The sequence below is a fragment of the Pristis pectinata genome, chromosome 21 (genome assembly GCF_009764475.1).
Source record: "Pristis pectinata isolate sPriPec2 chromosome 21, sPriPec2.1.pri, whole genome shotgun sequence".
Taxonomy (NCBI): domain Eukaryota; kingdom Metazoa; phylum Chordata; class Chondrichthyes; order Rhinopristiformes; family Pristidae; genus Pristis; species Pristis pectinata.
The window spans coordinates 8,572,486-8,593,609 of NC_067425.1; the positions used below are offsets into that span (position 1 = coordinate 8,572,486).

A 21,124-nucleotide genomic window follows, 5' to 3' on the forward strand; every position below is an offset into this window, starting at 1 on the left:
AACTTCCCTTCACAGTGAAAAGAACACTGGCTGGGGTTTACGCGGGTGTTGGCTAGGGTTTAAGTGGGTTGAAGGGGATGAGGCTTGTGGGATCAGGGTTAGGGGAGTGGGTGGAGGTAGTGGTGAATTATGAATGTGTGGGAATGTTCGTGGGGTGTAGGTGGAGGTGGTGTTTAGAGTTAGGCGGTTTTTAGATTGGGGGTGTGATTAGGACTGGTGGGGGTGTTGGCTCAGGTTTGTTGGGGTGTTTACTCAGGTTTGTAGGGCTGTTGGCTAGGGTTTGTGGGGGGAGAAATCAGGGTTGTGGGTTCTTAGGGTTAGGGGAATGGGTGGAGGTGGTGGTGAATTATGAATGTGTGGGAATGTTTGTGGGGTGCAAGTGGAGGAGGTATTTAGGGTTGGGGGTATTTTAGGAGTGTGATTTGGATTGGTGGGGGTGTTGGCCAGGGTTTGTGGCGGTGTTGGTAGGGATATCAGAGGGCATTTGGCTCATCAAGTTTTGCTCTAAACCAACTTTTCTGCAAACGCAGCTGTTTTCATTCCCATAACTATGGACTTAATCCAACTACCAGTTGTGAACTTCCTTCTTTCTGGCTTGTCATATTTCTTGCTATTCTTTTTTTAGTAGCTACATTTGGTTGTTTTTAATGGCTTTTGATTGGTGAAGAGGCACAGATGATTGCCTTTGTACAACTTCAAGACAAGATGTGGATATTTGTTAAATTATGAAATAAATTTGGTTATTTAATATAAAATACAATATTGGAAACATCATAACCAGCAGAGCAATCATTTCATTGCTTCTTCCAGATAATTTCTGCTTCCCTTCTACATTAAACATTGAGATGATAAGTTTCAATCTTACTCTATGACTTAAATTACTGAAGCCACATCACTTTTCATAATTAGAATGAATTTCTTTTATACATTTTGCTTCTTGGCTGAATCTAGTAATTGGCCATCAAGGGTGAGATTTGATTTTTATCTTTTGCTTCCCATTCCTACATTTTTTTCACCTATTCCTACAAATTCCCATTCCAGTGAAGGCCTGAAATTAAAATAAGTTGGCTCGTCCTTCGTCCAAATTTAATTTTATTTTTAATCCACCTGTCACTCATTGTACCCCTCTACTTGCCCAAACAAAAAAAAACTATATTCAGGTTGTGAATGATTTAGAAAAATTCTTTTGAGGCTACTTTTAAAATGCCAAGAAGCTTTCTTTAGAAACAGCACACTTGCCAAATAGGAAATGTGCTAATCCTTTGTGGTCGATCAACGTCATCAGTATCAAACATACTGTTGCAATAAATTCAGTATTATTTAGTAATTTTTCTTTACAATCTACACCAGCATCAATGAAGTCATTACCTCACATAGCAATTGGGCAAAACTTCTGTGTTTAGGACTACTCCTAACTGATAAGGAGAGGTGATCTGCAGCTGCTTGAAAAGGTAAGTTACAGTTGTTGCATTTCTTTGCGTTAAAGAACATTTGACATATTCAATCTCACAACTCGACCTTTTCAATGAGTAGAGAACACTGAAGTTTTTTCTCCCCCGCCACCCCTCCACAGGTTTTGACATATTTTGACAGATGTGCATTTTGTAGAACTGGGGAAAATTTCTGTTCTTGCTTTCAGCAAGATGAGCAAGAAAAATTTAAGGACAGTTCAGGGTGGTTGTTTTTACTGCTTTGGTAAAATCTGACCACAAAAGCTGCAGCTTTGGAATGAAAGCAGAAATATGGAAATGCAACTCATCTTTTGATGCAATGTTTTCAATTTGAAGGGAATTTTTATTTGAACCATCATGTTTGGTTTCTGTGGCCCACAAAGACCTGCTGAACATGTTCTGTTCGCACATATTCGAATATCCCAATGATGATCGTCATGAATATCAAACCCCACTGGCAACTATGCTTGCCATATTTCACCGTTCTGAGAGGCTATTAATTTTCCTATGCATTTCTTCTCCACCTAAATCCCCTATTTGTGAAGTTTAAGGTTCGCAGAAGTGGGGAGGGACTCAAAATTAAACGATGTCCTGAAAGGAAAAAAGTCTAACTGTGGTTATGTATACAATTAGTTTCCTGACGTCCACCATGATAACAAAATAGGTTATCAGCTGCTTTGTAACTTGTCACAATATTCACAAGACTACACAACCCTGTTATTCATGTTTTCATTCCTCATATTTTGCAAAACAACTTGGTTCAGGTGTAGTCTAAATAAAGGATCTACATTTAATCATAAAACTGCAAGTATAATGTCGGTTTCTATTTTTGTTGAATTGTGAATGCAGAGTCAATTTTATTCAATGTACAGTTTTCAATGCTAACAGTTAGATTATCCAGTGGTATAGAGGGATATGTATTGTGTCAAGCAACATGTTTTATTTCTAAATTTTAATTATTGTATTTCAAAAATGTTGCTGTAACAACCTGAAATTTGCTTGTGATGGGTAAAAGAATAATTCTTCCATTTAGTTGCATCTGTACCACCAAGAGAGATAACAGAGACTGCACATGCTGGAATCTGGACCAACAATCTGCTGGAAGAACTCGGCGGTTTGAGCAGCATCTGTGGGAGGAAAGGAATTGTCGATGTTTTGGGTTGAATCCCTGCATCAGGATTCTGTAGATGCACACAGGGTTTCGACCCAAAACATCGACAATTCCCTTCCTCCCACAGATGCTGCTTGACCCGCTGAATTCCTCCAGCAGATTGCCTGTTCCATTCAGATATAGAACTATACCACTCTGCATCTGTCCCAATCTCTGCTGCACCAGTATAAATTTTAAGGGCAGCTTTATGCTGTGCTTCTCCTGTTGTTGACCCGAAATCAATTTTCCCTTTCCGTCCGCTGTAAATAACACAGTGCCACAAGGTCGATTCGAACAAATACCTTTATTAGCAGTGCACCGCTAGGAGAATTCTCTTAGCACTCACTAAGAGTAGCTTCCCGAGTTCTCCCCGAACAAAGGGCAGACAGACATTTATACGGGAATTGTCACGCACATCCCATGCAAACGGCGCCGTGAGTTTCAGTCAAGCTATAGGGATCCCGAGACAGCTATCACACCTTTTGTCTTAGTATAATTGAGTTATAATCAAGGCTTTCAAAGGCAGGTATCACCCTTCATTGTTCAGACCAAGTCTTCACCTTGATGTTAATTACACCCAGTATCGCCACCGTCTGACATATCGGAATGGTTCGTTACCCGAAACAAAGGCAGTTAGTATACTTAACATTCCAACCTAACTAGTGGGTCAGCAGCTTGCTAGTCCTTGCTAAAGAAATATAAATGCATATATATATGTATTTTGTTTGCCAGTTATAGGTATGGTTGCAATTCTTAACCCTTCACTTCCTCACTGTCACTGGATTGAGGTTGTGCCTGCTTCATTTATGGACTTGCCTTAGTCAGTAGAGATCATAAAATCATATGGCAAATGTCAGTTGATACATCTCCCAAGTGCAATTAGACTGAACAAATTATTGTCAACTTTAACTACTGTTCTGGTCTCGCATACAGCAACAATTTAGTCCCCTTTGAAAGTGATTCTACATTATTCTTCAACCACTTGTTCTGGTTGGGTTCAATCAAAAACATTTCTCCTAATATCTCCCTTTGTTGTTCATAATTTACATTAATGTGTTGTAACAATTTCTAAATTTGTAGATACTGTCAAGTTTGGAGGGGGTGGGGGGGGGGGGGGTCAGAGTGGCAGAGCATTGTGATGGGCACTGCAGAGGTGGTCAAAAACACGAAAAAAAACACCTGGCTCCTCAAGCCTGTCCTGCCATTCAATATGATCATGGCTGATGTAGCCCAGGGCTCAACTCTTCTTCTGTGCCAGTTCCCCAGTGCCCTCAATTTTCTGATCATTCAAAAATTTATCCATTTCCACTTTAAGTGATCTAGCCTCCATAACTCTCTAGGGTAGAGAATTTTAGAGATTCACTGCCTTCCGCAAGAAGGAATTTCTACATACCTCGGTTTTAAATGACTGGCCCCTTGAAAATACATTCACTCGTTCAACACTCCACCACTAGTAAAACATCTCAACATTCACCCTGGCACTTTCATTAGGATCTTGTCTGCTTAATTAAGATTACCCCTCATTTTTCTAAACACTGAACTATACAGATGCAACTGGTTTTAGCCTCTCTGGATAGGACATAGTACTTGTTGTTCCTGCCAACTTTGTGCTTCATATTCAACAACACCTAGATCACTCTGTACGTCACTTATTTGCAGTTTCTTTCGATTTAGATAATCTGCCTTTTAACAAAAGGGCATAACCTCATTTTTTCCAACATTAAATTCCATTTGCCACATTTTTGCCCACTCATTCAATCTATCTACATCCCTCATCAGAAACACAACATCCTCATTGCAATATGCCCTTCCACTTATTTTCATGTCATCAACAATCTTGGATATCTTACATTCTGCATCCTTTTGTAGGTCATTATTATAAATAGTAAATAATCGAGGGCCAAGAAATGAACTCTGGGGTAATCTACTAGTTACTTACTTTCAACCTGAAAAAGACCATTTATTCCAACTGTTTTCCACATGACAACGGATTTTCAATCGATGCTAACGCACTTCCTCCAACACCATCAGGTCGTAAGCCAACACCATAAGCAAATTAAAGGAGTATATATTCATTAACTTGCACAATGGGCAAATAATTAGCAAATGAAATTCAACACAAATGCAAGGTAGTACATTTTTGTGGGATGAATAAGAACATCACTTACTACTTGGAAAGTGAGAGCCCAAGTCAGGTGTTGAAACAAAGTGAACTTGGAGAACTTATAGAAATTATGTTTAAAATTATGAGAGGCATAGATAAAATGGATGGTAACTGTCTTTTCCAGAGGTTAGGGGAGCCCAAAACTAGGGGGCATAGGTTTTAGGATGAGAGGGGCAAGATTTAAAAGGGACCTGAGCGGCAACATTTTCATGCAGGGGGTGGTGAGTATATGGAATGAGCTGCCAGAGGAAGTAGTTGAGGCAGGTACAATAGTATCATTTAATAAACCCCTGGATAGGTACATGGAGGGACGAGGCAGAGGGATATGGGCCGAATGCAGGAAATTGGGACTTGCTGGGTGGGCACTGTGGCCAGCATGGACTTATTGGGCTGAAGGGCCTGTACCTGTGCTGCACTGCTCCATGACTCTGCAAAGAGTTTGACAGTTTTGCTGTGCTGGGAGCTAACCTTAGCCGGCTGTCAATGTTTTCCGTTGTGTTGAGGGCGGAGCTTCCTCAGGCCCTGCCCACATGACTGAGGTAAAGCTCCTGCCATACAGATCCTCGATCTGACTGATGACTGACATGGTGGCAAGTCAAGGATGGAAGATTGGCAAAAAGCGAGTCAGTGGCACAGGTAGCTCACAGCTCACCATGGATCCTGGACCAGCAGGGGCTCCAAGACCAACGTTCCCTAGGGTCATTCAACACAGAACCTAGACTTCATTTTCCCGAGGTCAGGATGGGGCACTCCAGAGGACACCTGTGTGCACTTATATATTGAAGGTGTCTAAAAGACCACCCCACATTAATCCTTGGCCTCTTATTGACAGTGGATGTCTCTGGGCCTGTACTTGATGGAGTTCAGAAGGATTGGTGGGGGGGGGGGGGGGGGGGGGTGGAGCGGGGGAGGTGGTGGAGAAATCTCATTAAAAGCTACTGGTTACTGAAAGACCTGGATAGAGTGGATGTGGAGAGGATGTTTCCTTTAGTAGGAGAGTCTAGGATCTGAGGGTACAGGCTCAGAATAAAGGGATGTCCCTTTAGAACTGAGATGAGGAGGAATTTCTTCAGCCAGAGGGTGGTGAATCTGTGTAACTCGTTGCCACAGAGGGCAGGTCATTGGGATTTGAGGTAGAGATTGATAGGTTCTTGGTTGGTAAGGTGGGGGAGGGTTTAAGGGTTATGGGGAGAAGGAAGGAGAATGGGGTTGAGGAAAAAAATACCAGCTATGAATGTATCTGTGCTGTATTGCTCTATGACTCTATAGCTAATAAACCAAATCACTCATGATGTGCCACAGGTAAGAAAGGCCATAGAAAGAAAATGCTCTGCCTAAATGGAGGCTGAACAAGCATCTGAAGGAGAAAGGAACAGATGGGTGCGCTGATAGATTTAGCTAAGATGGGAGTAACATAAACACCAGCATTGGTACAAACACAAAAGGCGCTGGAGGAACTCAGCAGGTCAGGCCTCATCTATGGAGAGTACTGGACGTCCACATTTCACGTTGAGACCCTTCATCTAAACTCAAATTGTGTTCCTCCAGCAGATTGTTGCCCCAGATTCCAGCATCTGCAGTCTCCTGTGTCTCACTCTGCATCTGAATGTGTCTGACGCAGATAGAACCAAATGGAAGGGTCGAGCCGAAACGATGACTGTCCATTTCCCTCCATAGGTGCTGCCTGACCCGCTAAGTTCCTCCAGTGCCTTTTGTGTTGCTCCAAATTCCAGCATCTTCAGTCCCTTGTCTCAGCATTGGGACAAATGGCCTTTTGTTACAACGACTTTTGATCCAATGTAGTCCATTTAAGTAGAGCATTTTCTTTCTATGGCCTTCCTTGCCCATGGCACATCAAGAGTGATTGGTTTATTAGTTCTCCAAGTTCACTTTGTTCCAATATCTGACTTGGGCTCTCACTTTCCGAGTATCAAATGACGTTCCTATTCATCCCACAGAAATGTACTACCTTGCACTTGCGTTGAATTTCGTTTGCCAATTACTTGGCAAATATATATCAACAAAAGTAGCAGATGCTAGAAATCCAACTCGTACACTTTCACTCTTTGTCTTGAATTTGTAACTTCCTATCGCCACTCAAACAATGAAAAATTTTCTTCTAAAATTACCTCAAAGTAACAATAAAATAATGCCTTTAGCTTCAAACTTAAACTCTCACATTTGAGGATTTGCCTACCTGAAGTCCATTTCCCCAATTTTCTGGTTATCATTTATTGTATACTACTACTTAGCAGAATCTATCAAATCCTCCACTTCAAATTTCACATACATTTATCTGCCCCATTTACTAACTGACACTCAGACATTGTTTGGTAGTCCTCTCAGGGTTACCTGCAAATTTTCAATGTATATAAAGCAGGTACTCCAAGGGATACCACGAAATATACCCCCAAAGCAACTTTCAAGATACAATCATGCATTATACTGAATGTATCCTGTAATTATAATGGATCAGAACATCATGAAACCTTTGGCAATAAATATCATTTGCTAATGATCATCCATATTCTTAGTTATTCTGACAGGAGTCAGCATTTCAGTCAATTGAGTCCATTCCAGCTCCCAGAGGAATCCCATCAGTCCAATTCCCTTTCCTATTTCCTTGTACCCCTGTGCCTTCTCTCTCACGTGCCCGTTAACTTCCCTTTGATTGTCCTGCCACTCACCTACATCAAAGGGTAATTTACAGTAGCCAATTAACCTTCCTGTGCTTTTCTGAGATGTGGGAGGAAACGGTATCCCCAGACCGAAACCCATGTGGTAACCTGGAGAATATGTAAAGACTGCATCAAACTGGGGTCCTGGGACCTGTGAAGCAGTAACACTAGCTGCTGCACCTGCATACCATGCTGGCTCCAAGCATGCAGGTTTACGCACAAATAGCCAGTTGATTGTGGCATTCAATCAAAGTTTGACAATCTGGAGAGGAGGCATGGAAACAAAGAAGAATACGCACACTTACCCCTTAGGTTCTCAATAAACAAATCTGAGATCATTTACACCCTGTAACAGGATGGAGACTCTGAATTTATTTAAATAGTCAGTCTAAAAGTTTACTCATTTCACAGAAGTGCAATAATGTTACCATGGAATGAGGTCAGGATCAGAACAGTTTGAATGAAAACAATTGAAGCAGTACCAAGTTAGAAAATGCACTTGTTTTTCTGACCATAGTACGATCAGAACATAATTTCTAAAACCTGTAGAGTTAGAGCATAATTGGAGGAAACAACTGTTAACTTAATAGGGTTAAGGATTAAATGCCTCTTTGCTGCATTTTTCCAATACTTCAATGTAAAACAGACAGTTACAAAACACAATTTATTTTCTATTCATTGACAGGTGAAGTCCCAGCAATAATGGGTCGACACTTAAAGAAGGCTTTCTTGGTAAGATTCTTGGTTCTTGCCCTGAATAGTGCATGTGTGGCTCCGATGACTAATTTTACAGAAGGTCTCAAACCCCTTGACACCACAAAGGAAGAATACAACATTACAGGTGCTCCCAAACTACTTGGCACCACAGAGGAAGAATACGTTACGGGTGCTCCCAAACCACTTGGCACCACCGAGGAAGAATACATTACGGATGGTCCCGAACTGCTTGGCACCACCGAGGAAGAATACGTTACGGATGGTCCTGAACTGCTTGACACCATGGAGGAAGGATATGTTATGGATGCTCCCGAACTGCCTGACACCACGAAGGAAAAATACGTTACGGATGCTCCTGAACTGCCTGACACCACGGAGGAAGAATATGTTACGGATGCTCCTGAACTACTTGGCGCCATAGAGGAAGAATACGTTAGGGGTGCTCCCGAACTGCTTGACACCACCAGGAAGGAAAACTTTACAGATGCTGATTCACAAGCTAATGGTCAGCTTCCAAAGAAAAGCAAAAGTTGCAGTGGACCTTACATTTGGTTAGTTATCATAGGCATTTTAACCATCCTCTGTACGATTCTGTTGGTATCAACAATTGCCTTTGCCTATCAAGCATCAAATCTCAAGAAACGACTGAGAAAACGATCAGTAAGAAGCAATTCTGACTTCATTAAAACAGCCAGCCTCTGGTCGAATGGTGCTAGGCAAGTGCCAGAAGAGTCAGCAGAAACCAACGTCATGCTCGAAGAAGTCAGACCTCTGAAAGATGAGGTTGAAGCCAAGCTCTCATAGAGCCTCAAAGTCCAGTTGAGGCAAAAATACAGTAAAGTTAGCTGCAAAAGCTAGCAAACCAGACTAACCTCTGTGGAAACAGGTATTGTTTGCAGGTATTAAATGTACTAATTTGCCACAGAGACACTCATGAGTACTAAATACAAATTAAAGAAATTCAGTCAAATTATCAAGGGCCACTTAGCCATATCGTCAGGAATAAACTACTTCCATATGCCATCTGATTACTTTCATGAATAATTCCACAACTCAAAATTCCCACATTCATTGTAAGTGCACTACTAAGAATGTGGATGAAGAGGATAACTGAAAAAGAGATCACAAAGCTGGCTTGACAAACTTGTAATCACATTTCATAATATGGGAAGACTGGCAGGGATCAATGTAAAATGAACAAACTTAGAAGACATAATGAACTGTTTCTGTTTGCAATTTTCCATTTTTTAAGGAAGATACCTGTACAAAGCAGTGTGAGAGTAAAGTAATAAGGTAACCTATTTTGTACAGCACCTTATGAAATTCCAAACCACTTTATACCCAACTGTGTATGTGCATTGTATCTTGGGGAAACTGTCTGAAGATAATAAGAGAAATGCAGAAACAATCAACACACCCTGGAGCATCTGTGAACAGAGAAACAGAGTTCATGTTTCATGTCGAAGAACCAGCAGCAGAACTTTATTTCAGATTTTCAGCACGGGCAGTTATTTGATTTTTAAAGAGTTTAAGTATGGTTTCCAAGTCTTTCTTGCTCCAAGGAAGTTGTACAAATGGTGTCAATATTGATTGAGTGAGGAACTTTATGGATATGGTAGCTGTGACATTTACTCTGTACTGTTATTGTTTTTGTACCTGTACTACATCAATGCACTCTGTACTAACCCAATGTAACTGCACTGTGTAATGAATTGATCTGTATGATCGGTTTGCAAGACAAGTTTTTCACTGTACCCCTGTACAAGTGACAATAATAAACCAATACACCATTGTTATTTTATGTTGCTTGGTCTCAATGTGTTCTGCATTCCATTTGGATTCATGGATTCAGTTGTTTAAATTTAGGGAAGTGGGTGAGACAGAAAAAGGAGAAAACTGGACAATACTTGACTGCATGTGAACATGTCAAACCCAAAATAACTGATATCCATATTCTTGGGTAGTTAGCAAAGGCTCCACGAATTTATCGGCATTCATCAGTGTGTTCAGTAAATGGCCATCCACAGTTTGATGGCCACATGTTTCAAGCAAAACCATAAATACCATATGCATCACTAACTCCTTAATGTTGCTTAAAGAGCCCCACCGTACAAGGATTTCTCAGATGCCTGAATCTCTCCCAGCAAAACCAGAAAATGCTAGTAGGTTGAAGCAAACCAGGTAATATCTGTAAAGAGATCTTAACTGTTTGGATATATACCTATACCTCAACTGAAAATTCAACTTTCCACAAAGCTGGGAAAAAAATGGGGAATAAAATTAATACTGATGTTAGGTTGAATGCAAACTCATTGGAGAAAGCTGGGAGCACCTGAAAGATGAACTTTTTCCCTCCCCACAGGTCCTGATAAATCACGTTTCAATTTGAACTCTCCATTAGTTATAGATAACAGAAGCAATAGTCTTGAAACTTTCCTATCCAAAATACCTGAAATTTTCAAAATCTACTTCAGTAACAAACTTGAATATTTGTTCAAGATAAAATAACGTCCTTGAACAGTTCGAGATTAAACAGGGCCATATATGGCTTTATTTTTAAAAACAGTTGAACTGATAAACTTTGTCTTCCTTTTATGAACTGCAGTAAATGCACAATGTTTCATTATCCATGACAAATTAATATAATGCCCAAAAAATTAGGGACACTTTTAACCATGGCACAAAATAATAACAATTATCCACCTGAAGATCCTGAAACCCCATTATTTTTGAAATCCAATAATTTCTCAAAAGAATCCACTTTTTTTCTTAGTTACACGAGGATTCATTCACTGTGCCAAGATTTTCCTCAGTCCAACACAAGCCAGACTTGTCATTGTCATAGATGTTGAACATTGTAAATCATATCTTCCCTAATTCCAAAAATGCATTAATTATTCATGTCAACCTCAACAGAGACTAGATTGCCTTGAATGTAAACATGCTCCAAGGATTGGAGCTATGAATGAGAGCAGTTGACAGCTCAGGGAATTAATCTTAGAATAGTTCTGGATGGTTGGGTGTCTGTAGTTTGTTTTTTATTTTTAATTTAAAACCAGAAAAACTGCCACTTATTCTACTCATTACTTACATAAAGAAATCAACCAGTGCATCTAACATACAAGGAAAACCTATTTGGTTAAATAAGAGAAATAAAGTTGCAAACTCAATAATAGATGACGAAACCAAGTTTTTATATTTTTTCTGAACTATTGTTTAAAAAAAGGTGGGAGACTTTTTAATGTCAAAAATATAAAACAAAAACTTCTGGAAAAGCACAGTAAGTGTCAGTATCTGAAGGGATAAAAAGACTGTAAACTAACAAAGGCAATGACAGAAAAATCAATAGTTTGAGTAAAGGAGCTTATTCAAACTTTGATTATAGGCCCTAATTTTACAGCAGAAATGTTTTTCTTTTTGCTCTCTTAAGAGCTTTGGGATTTTTTTACTACATTAACGGCACTTCATTAAAAGAACAACATTTTATAAATGATAGTAGAACTTGCGTGGATTTACGGCATTTCATGTTAAGTTTATGTACATGCTGACAAGGAATCATCAGGATATTTGATGGCAACATGAATTAACCCAACAATGGAGCTAATTGCAACACCAAAGATCACCAACACATGCAGCTTGCAAAATGGCCAAACACCTAATCGAAACAGTTGACGAATCTTTTGCTAATTTCATTGAACCTATCTAGAAGGTGACAAAATATTATTACATAGGCATGCACAAAAAAATAAGGTTGGTTGGTGCTCCACTAAAATTCACTCAAAACAAAATAGGCGAGGTTAAGAAAGCCTTGGGTTTTAGTTTTCCAGTAACAAACAGTTAGATCAAAGAATCAAACTGATTTGCTTGATATAAAAAGCCAAACCAAAAGGAAGTGGGTTTATTGAATCAGACTGATGTGCTAAACCTGAAAAATATACTTATTTACTGTGAAAATGTTGCAAGTAACTTAACTGTTTGACTGGCTGATATGTTTTGATAACTAGTGGTTTAGTCATTTACACCTAATGATACATCCTTGTGGAAAAATAAACTGAAAATAAAACCCTTTAACAAATTGTACAATTGAACTTCTGACATATACCTGTAGATTTTGAACAATATCGTTATTTATTAAAACTGTTAAACTTCAGTCACCTTTATTCAAGAACCAAGATCACCTCCAACCTCAGTCATTGACCTGCACTATGCAGGCAATGTTTGAGTTGAGCTCCAAGTCATTGTTGACTTGTTTAGAAGTGTACAAGATGAGCCTTACATGAAACAGTTACAAACAAAGATCTCATACCAACTGCCCTCATTTCATAACATTGCAGCCTGTCCGCACCGTGTCAGAACATTCAAAATAGAACAGCAGCAGAGAGTCAGACCATTACAGGATGGAAACATGCCATTAACCCAACTCGTCCATGCGAACCAAGTTGCCTAACTGAGCCAGCCCCATCTGCTTGTGTTTGGCCCACATCGCTCCAAACCTTTCCTATCCACGTATCTGTCCAAATGTCTTTTAAATGTCATAATTGTACTCACTTCTACTGGCAACTTATTCCATACGTGCACCAACCTGTGTGGAAAAAGTTGCCCCTCAGGTTCCTTTTAAATCTTTCCCCTTTCACTTTAAATCTATGCTTTCTAGTTTTGGACTCCCCTATCCTGGGAAAAAGACTGCAATTATTCACCTTATCTATGCCCCCTCCTAACTCCATAAACTTCTACGCTCCAGGAAGAAAAATCCTAGCCTAACCAGCCTTTCCTTACAACTCAACCCTCCAGTCTTGGTAACATACTTAAACCTTTTCTGCACTCTTACCATTTTAATGACATCCTTCCTACAGGAGGGTGAACAGAACTGTCGGCAGTACTCAAGATGTGGCCTTACCAATATCTTGTAACATGATGTTACTCCAATACTCAATATCCTGACCGATGAAGGCAAGCACCTTCAAGGAACTATATACTTGCACCCCCAGATCTTTCTGTTCCATAAAAATTCCCAGATCCCTACGATTTACTGTGCCAGTCCTCTCCTGGTTTGTCTTACCAAAATGCAATAATTTGTCTACATTAAACTACATCTGCCATTCCTCAGCCCACTGGCCAGTTGATCAAGATAGTATAATAATCTTAGATAACCTTCTTCACTGCCCGCTATACCACCAATTTTAGTATCATCCGTAAATTTACTAACATTTCTACATTCTCGACTCTCTCATTGATATAAATGACAAACAGAGGACCCAGCACTGATCCCTATGACACACCATTGGTCACAAGCCTCCAGTGTGAAAACAACCTTCCATCCCCACTTTCAGTCTCCTTACATCAAGCCAATTTTGTATCCAATCGGCTAGCTCACCCTGCATCCCACGTGATCTTACCTTTCAGACCAGCTTACCATGCAGGACATTGTCAAAGGCCCTTCTAAAGTCCATGCAGACAATGTCTACTGCCCTGCTCTCATCTGTCTTTTAGGTCACCTCTTCAAAAAACTCAAATCAAATTCGTGAGACACAACTTCCCATGCACAAACCCAGGCTCATTAGTCCCTGTCATTTCAAATGCATGCAAATCCTGTCTCTCAGAATCCCCTCCAATAACTGTCCAACCACTGACGTTAAGCTCACTGGTCTGTAGTTCTCAGGCTTCTCCTTGCAGCCTTTCTTAAATCAATGCACAAGATTAGCCAATCCCAGTCTTCTGGCACCTCATCCATGGTTATTGTTAACAATTTCTTCCCTAGCTTCCCATAATACATCCAAGGTTCAAAGAAATTAGAGTCATTTTCCTCAGGAGTATGCATCAGTCCAGTTAAAATAGCAGGAGAGCACCACCTCCCCTTGCCTATCCACCCACTGCGTTAAGCACATCTATATCCATTTTAGATGCCGTACTGACCCTTAAACTACCTCAGAACACACTGTTGTGAAAGGAAGTGATCCTTAACCCAAGGAACTGCTGAAGACAAAAGGATTAATTACACAAAAATAGAAAATGTTCCTCAGCAGGTCAGGTAGCATCTGTGGAAAGGGAAACTATGTACTTTTCAGGCCAGTGACCTTTCATCAGAACCTATCGAAAAATACCTGCATTTCTCTCTCCATATGTCATGAAATCTGTGTTTTGTAGAAGTAGTACAGTGCAAAGGCATAAAATTACTATAAATTACAAACTAAACAGTGCAAAAAAAGGAATAATGAGGTAGTGTTCATGGACCATTCAGAAATCTGATGGTGGAGGGGAAGAAGCTGTTCCTAAACATTGATTGTGGGTCTTCAGGCTCCTGTACCTCTTCCCCAATGGCAATAATGAGAAGAGGGTATGTCCTGGGTGGTGGGGGGTCCTTAGTGATAGATGCTGCCTTCTTGAGGCACCGCCTCTTGAAGGTATCCTCAATGGTGGGGAGGGCCATGCCTATGATGGAGCTGGCTGAGTCTACAACTCTCTGCAGTCTCTTGTGATCCTGTGCATTGGAGCCTCCATACCAGGCTGTGATGCAGCCAGTCAGAATGCTCTCAACCCTATATCTATGGAAATTTGCGAGAGTCTTTGGTGACATACCAATTCTCCTCAAACTCCTAACGTAGTAGAGTTGCTGGCGTGCCTTCTTCGTGATTGCATCAATGTGTTGGGCCCAGGATAGATTCTCCAAGATGTTGACGCCCAGGAACTTGAAGCTGCTCACCCTTTCCACCACTCATCCCTCAATGAGGACCGGTGTGTGTTCTCCCAACTTCCCTTCCTGAAGTCCACAATCAATTCCTTAGTCTTGCTGACGTTGAATGCGAGGTTGTTGTTACAACACCACTCAACCAGCTGATCTCACTCCTGTACGCTCCTCGTTGCTGTCTGAGATTCTAGCAACAACAGTAGCACCAACAGTCAATTTATAGATGGCATTTCGGCTGTGCTTAAGCCACACAGTCATGAGTGTAGAGAGAGCAGAGCAGTGGGCTAAGGTATCCAGCATCTGTGGTTTGTTGCTTCACGATTAGTTACATATAAATGTCTCATATAAATGCATGCACGAGTCTACCAAACACGGTGTCCACTGCCCAATCTTTCTATGAGGCTAGTCCAAACTGAGTGTCCTACTAAATATTTTCAAGTTTGGCATTATTCCTGTTGGTCCAATTTTATTTACTATAAGCACGGATAGTGGTTGTCAGAGGGTTAAAAGAACCATCGCGGAATAGAACAAAGGACAGTGTGCGCAGCCTTAGCAGATATCTGGAGGTTGCCACAAAAATGGTCAGTGAAGTCTGAGAATGATAGAAAATATAAGCAAAGAGATTGATAATGACTTAATCGGAGGCGCGAGTCTCCAGTATTGACTGATCACAGAATTCTAAATCAGGAATTGTTCTGAGGAGACATCTATAGCAATGAATACTTTGTGAAATAAGCACAACTACAGGCTGGAACCAGACTGGCATGAGATCACAGTCTCAAAGGCCTAACAAATTAGAAGCAACAAGACACTGGCCAGCTGGCTGTAGTGTGATTAAAAAAAACAATGGGTCCACTCTAAGACATCTCCAATGACACCCAGAGCCTCAATGGCAGGCAGAAGAGCTTTCCATTAATATGATAATAGAGATAACAGAAGCCTAGGCTAAAACAGAGACATACCCAAGCGATGAGGCCAGATCATGAGACGATCAGACCCACTTAGGGAATAAGGTTATTGTATGAAGCGTCAGGAGCAATCAATTCCATGCTCCTTTATAACTGACTGGTCTCGTGCCCTTAACTAGGATACTAGACAGCTGAAGTGATAAATGGAAGAGATACTCTTGCAATGGGACAAGACAAGATAGTCGAACCTGGACTGGACTATGGATGATTAGGAGGATGGCTAGTATTTGAAACATCTAGCAGGGTAACTATGAGGAATATGACTAAACTGATTTTCTTTTCATTCATTATTTTGTCTCAAATGGACTGCAGTGTCATGTTAATTCAGAAGACTATCAATGAGTAGAGTTGGTTTCCAATCTAACAGAAAACAAAAAAAAAGCTCATCTGGATTTACACATCTGTGGTCATTATTTAAAGGAGCCCTCCATTTCAGTCTCACATCTTTTATCTTCACAAATCTAAGACCTTCAAGGCACAGATTGCATGTTTCTCATACTGTAAAACTAAAACCAGAAAGGAAATGGGCTTTTTTTTTAAGAATGCTGTTAATGAGTAAAATCTTCTATTCTAATGCAAGGTTCACTCCTGAAACATTACTTGCAAATTCTTTCAAGTTGAATGACCTACCAAACGCTCATTTTACCATTTTTCAGATTTCTTATGAATAAAGCACAATTAATGCCACCATTAAAATCACAACAGTTTTCTTGCAAAATATGTACTTACGATATCCTTAATATTCAACCTAGTAGCGAGTGGGGATGCAGAGGTTTGCTTAGATATAAAATTAATACCTAACCCAAGCAACTAACTTTTTCTAAACCTGACCCAAGGCAGTTGCAGAAAAAAAAATCTTGCCATGCTACATGTATATTGCTATTGATCAAGAACAGAGGGCATATGCAGTAATTTTAAGCAAATTATCCTGACCTGGATCAGTTACTAAACCAGGCTGGCATAACACAGCCCACAAGCCTGTTTTAGCAGAAAGTACACTTGATCTGAATCTGGAAAACAAGTTGGATTCTGCTGGTTTTAGTTTGATTGGCTAGGCTTTTATGGGGTATAACATTACTCTAACCAACCACTAAGAGGTGTAAAAGAGCATTTAGTGCCTGAAGATTGTCTCCCTCTAGTTGAGATTCATGTCAGCATAAAGCAAATCATGAAAGTGAAAGACACTTAAGATGTTTAGTTGAATGGGTAAAATCTGAAATTGCTGGATTAATCAATCCAGATTATTTTATGACAGTAGCATTTCAACTCGATGGCAACCAGTGCAAATTAAGAACAGATACAAGATGTAACTCTGAAAATCGAAGGACTGCAGATGCTGGATCTGAAACAAAAACAGAAAATGCTGGAAATAACCAGCAAGTCAGACTGTGTCTGTGGAAAATTTGAAGACATTTTATCAGAACCCAAATAAGCTTTTGTGTGAGAGGGCTCTTGTTCTAATAAAAGGTTCTTGACCTGAAACGTTCTGTTTCTCTTTCTATAGATGCTGCCTGCCCTGCTGAATGATTCCAATACTTTCTGTCTTTGCAAGGGGTAGATCTTAAATGTAAAGAGGGTTAAGTATCTTTTAGACAAATTCCACAGATATACAATCACTAGTACATTCAGAACATTTCATTGCCAGGTTCGTTCAGACAAAATACGCATCTTGAAAAAACAGAACGGAATTTTCTCATGCTTGCTATTTAAGAAAAAGATTTATGTTGATATGTAGTTCAATAGTACAGTAGCCTTCAAGACTAAGCTTCACCAAAGCATGCTTTGCAACCCAAATGTTATATCATGGAATTAATCGAGAAAAAGAGTCATGACAGTCAAATATTAGAAAGGTGCCTTTTCAATGGATTGCAACATTGCATAAAATTTCCCTTCCAGCCAAGAGAATCAACGCCAATTGTGTTGCCACTACAATTATTACTCAGCTGAGATTAGCTTCAGGCACCTTATGCCAGACTCCGAATCCAGAGGTTCCCAGATTCAGGTATCTCTGAACTCTGAGGTACACATTAATGGGCTAACAGTACAGTAGGTGAATGAGAACACAAGGGAACATTGATACACGTCTCAAATTATGTATCAATTTCTTTCAAATACATCTTTATTTAAGCATTTTGAAAAGCTGAAGCAGTTCACAACTTCCGTGTGCCAGTTTTTGGATAAACGAAAACTGCATTTAACAGAATCCAGAGTGATTCTGGTCTCCATGAAGATTTGTTTATAGATACAAGGTGAAAACTTAACAGCTGCCAAAATGCATTTAATTTTTTTTCACTTAATCTACCCTTGACAAACTAAACATCACGTACTGTGTATAACAAAGACCTAACACGGTGCAAGCCCTGAATTTCAGCTGCACACTTCCCTTATTTCCCGTAAACTATTACTCATGGAGCAATTACATTCAAGGGGTATGCAAAATGCATTGCAAAATCTGCTGACAAATATGTGCATTAATGAATTTCAAAGTGACCACAGATGTATCCATCAATATGTTTCATTAGCTATCATGGCAACGAGCTTGAAAAAGGAAAACTAATGTAAAAACAATAGGCCTAATTTTGGTACAAAGTGGCTTTACCAGAAAAGGAGGGGAGGGGAGGGGGGAGCAGGAATAAATACAACACATTGGACCCAACTAGCATCTTAAGTAATTCTCTGGATAGAACAGTGGTACAGCAAGGCTGGGTAACACTGCCTACCACTTTTCTGGTATCACCCAGTTTCTGTTGGGCTGGTGTAGTTGGTGGTAAGGACGCAATGAAAGCTCATTGCTTCATCTGAACACTTTCACGTACTCTTTGATCTTCAACATGGGAGAATTAGAAACTTCTTCACAAGAGACACTCTTCTACTCTGCTGTCAGGACCAGATGGCCAGTGGGGGATAAGTACATTTTCAGAAAGGGAAGTGGTATTTTTTGTTATAGTAATTTTCTTCTTCCCTCTGTTTAAAAAAAACTCACTTTTCTGATGTTTGTGAACATATAATTCTTCCAGTGGCATTAAATGCAAATATGAATCATAACAGGGAAAAGGTGCAGGAGTAGGCCAATTGACCTCTTGAGCCCGCTCTGCCATTCAATAAGACCTGGGCTGTTTCAACACCACTTTCCAGGACTCCCTCCATATCTTGTCTCTTGTAGTTCCAATACCTGGCAATCTCCACCTTTTCAATGACAGTCTCCACAGGTCTCTGAGGTAGAGCATTCCAAAGATTCATGGACCTCAATAAGACATTCCTCCTCAAATCTTAAATGGGTGACCCCTTATTCTGAAACTATGACCCCCCCCCCCCCTCCGATTCTAGATAATCTCAGTAGGAGAAACATCCTCTCAGAATCTGCCCTGTTAATCCCACTCATAATTTGTATTTCAATAAAATAGCCTCTTGTTCTTCTTAACTTCAGTGCAAATTGGTCCAATCTGCTCATTCTTACCTCCTATGCCAACCTCCCTGCCTGCAATCAAGCTTGTGAACCTTCTCTGCATAGCATTCAGTGTTTCATTTCTTAAACACAGAGACCAAATTTGTACTTCACAAGTGTTGTCACTAACATCCATAAAACTGCATCAGAACTTTCCTATGTTTACACTTGATACGTCTTGCAACAAAGATCAACATCCTATTAGATTTCCTGATTATGTACTGCAGCTGCATGTTATCTTCGTGCGTTCCATGCACTAAAACCTTCAGATCCCTTTGCAACCCTACATTTTGTCATCTCACTTCATAATAATTGCAGCTTTCCTCTCAAAGGGATAACCTTGCATTTTTCCACTTTATAGCCCATCAACCAACTACTTCCCCACTCAACCTGTCTGCCTCCCTTTGCAAGTTATCCTGATAAGTTGCTAATTCATCTTTGTATCATCAGCAAATCTGGCTGCAGCACACTCGATCCCTTCATCTGTCATTAACGTAGACCATGAATATTTGAGTATATTCATATATATGGCACTTAAGACAAACTAATGTTGTTTAAACATGTGACTATCAATGCCCATGGTAAGGCATATAATATTATTGGATGTATTGCAGCATAGCCCAGTCCAAGAGCCTAAACAAAGGTATTACAACATATTCCTTGTCATGTAAAAATCCCTAATCATTAGCATGTTCCTGCATGGAATTTATCCCCCTGTAAGATGGTTCTTTTGAAATTTGGATCAAAAGTGAGTGGAGTGGACAACAGAGGTGTGGAAACAATCATTCTGATATTACTCTCACACCTCAAGGAAGTTGGGCATCCTTTTCCCTTCGGTTGTAGATAACGGGGGCTTAGTTATAAAGAGATAAACAGGGAGCAATAAGAGTGCTGGAGAAGAAGCCTATTATCAAATGACTGGTGCAGGTGATTGAGCTTCACCTTCAAACAAGATGAAACTGCATTGTTTAGAGTGACATCCCAATACTGCTATCTTGGAGGAATAACTGCAGTTATTTTATAAATAACTGCAATCCCAAACAGAAACTGCTGCATCCTTCAGGGAACACAAGGTATGATAAATTCAAAATGTATTCAACCCAAAAGGTTCTTGAGGAATCAATTGGATTTCTACAACTTGCGCAATGGCCAAGCACTGTTGAGGAGAACACCATAAAAAGGGTAAAAGGGGAGAGAGAGTTGGGGGGAAAATGGAACAGAAGCTTTGGCTTCCCCTGAAACCTGGAAAAACCTTTTAACTGCAAGTGTCTTTAATGAGGTCCAGGCTGTGAACTAAATCGTCAATGTGGTGTGAGGAAAGAGGAGGAACAGTACCTCTCTCCACTCAGCCTGATGTTTCCTCTTCACCAGACTTCACCATTGAAACATGCTGCAACCATCCTCTTCAGAAGGTTTAGCCAAGAAAGTGACATTATAAAACAAGTTCAAATGAGTTTTGTATGAGAGCTTGAAATTAATCTCTAAAAGAAATGAAACTTGCTTCCCATTCTCTTCTGCAAGAACTTTTATTCAAAACTAAACTTGCAAACGGATTGCTCTGCTATCATAAAGCAACCTGGGAAGAGGAAGAGAGGGCCAGATGCAATACTTCACAGAAGAACCATATTGGGTGCAGAGTTGCACCAGAACATGTTGTGTAACAGCACACACTTGTTTAACCTTGGTTTATGAGGAGAGCAGGAGAAAATTAAAATGTCACAAATAGGTTTACAATAAATATGGTCTCGTTTAGTGCAGCATCTGAAGCAAGCAACACAGTACAAATGTGGCATTCATTGTTAAGCCTTTGGATTTTGTACCAATTTTTTTTTGCAAGAACAACACTGCTACTAATTTCTTCACATC

The 21,124-nt window shown here is 40.1% G+C and overlaps 2 protein-coding genes across 7 annotated transcripts in view; one reads left to right on the plus strand and one right to left on the minus strand.

Moving 5' to 3' along the window:
* The window catches only part of nf1a (neurofibromin 1a), a 261,284-nt gene that overhangs the window by 67,761 nt on the left and 172,399 nt on the right, over positions 1 to 21,124 (minus strand). The gene's annotated exons all lie outside the window — the stretch shown is intronic.
* On the plus strand, positions 1,335 to 9,967 carry LOC127581152 (uncharacterized). Its single transcript, XM_052035195.1, has 2 exons — positions 1,335 to 1,451; positions 8,129 to 9,967. Exon 2 carries the CDS (start codon positions 8,146 to 8,148, stop codon positions 8,962 to 8,964), a length of 819 nt encoding a protein of 272 aa, XP_051891155.1. The 5' UTR covers positions 1,335 to 1,451; positions 8,129 to 8,145; the 3' UTR covers positions 8,965 to 9,967.

What these genes read in the sequence shown, in the direction of transcription:
- LOC127581152 (XM_052035195.1), top strand. Translation starts at nt 8,146, where the DNA reads ATGGGTCGACACTTAAAGAAGGCTTTCTTGGTAAGATTCTTGGTTCTT.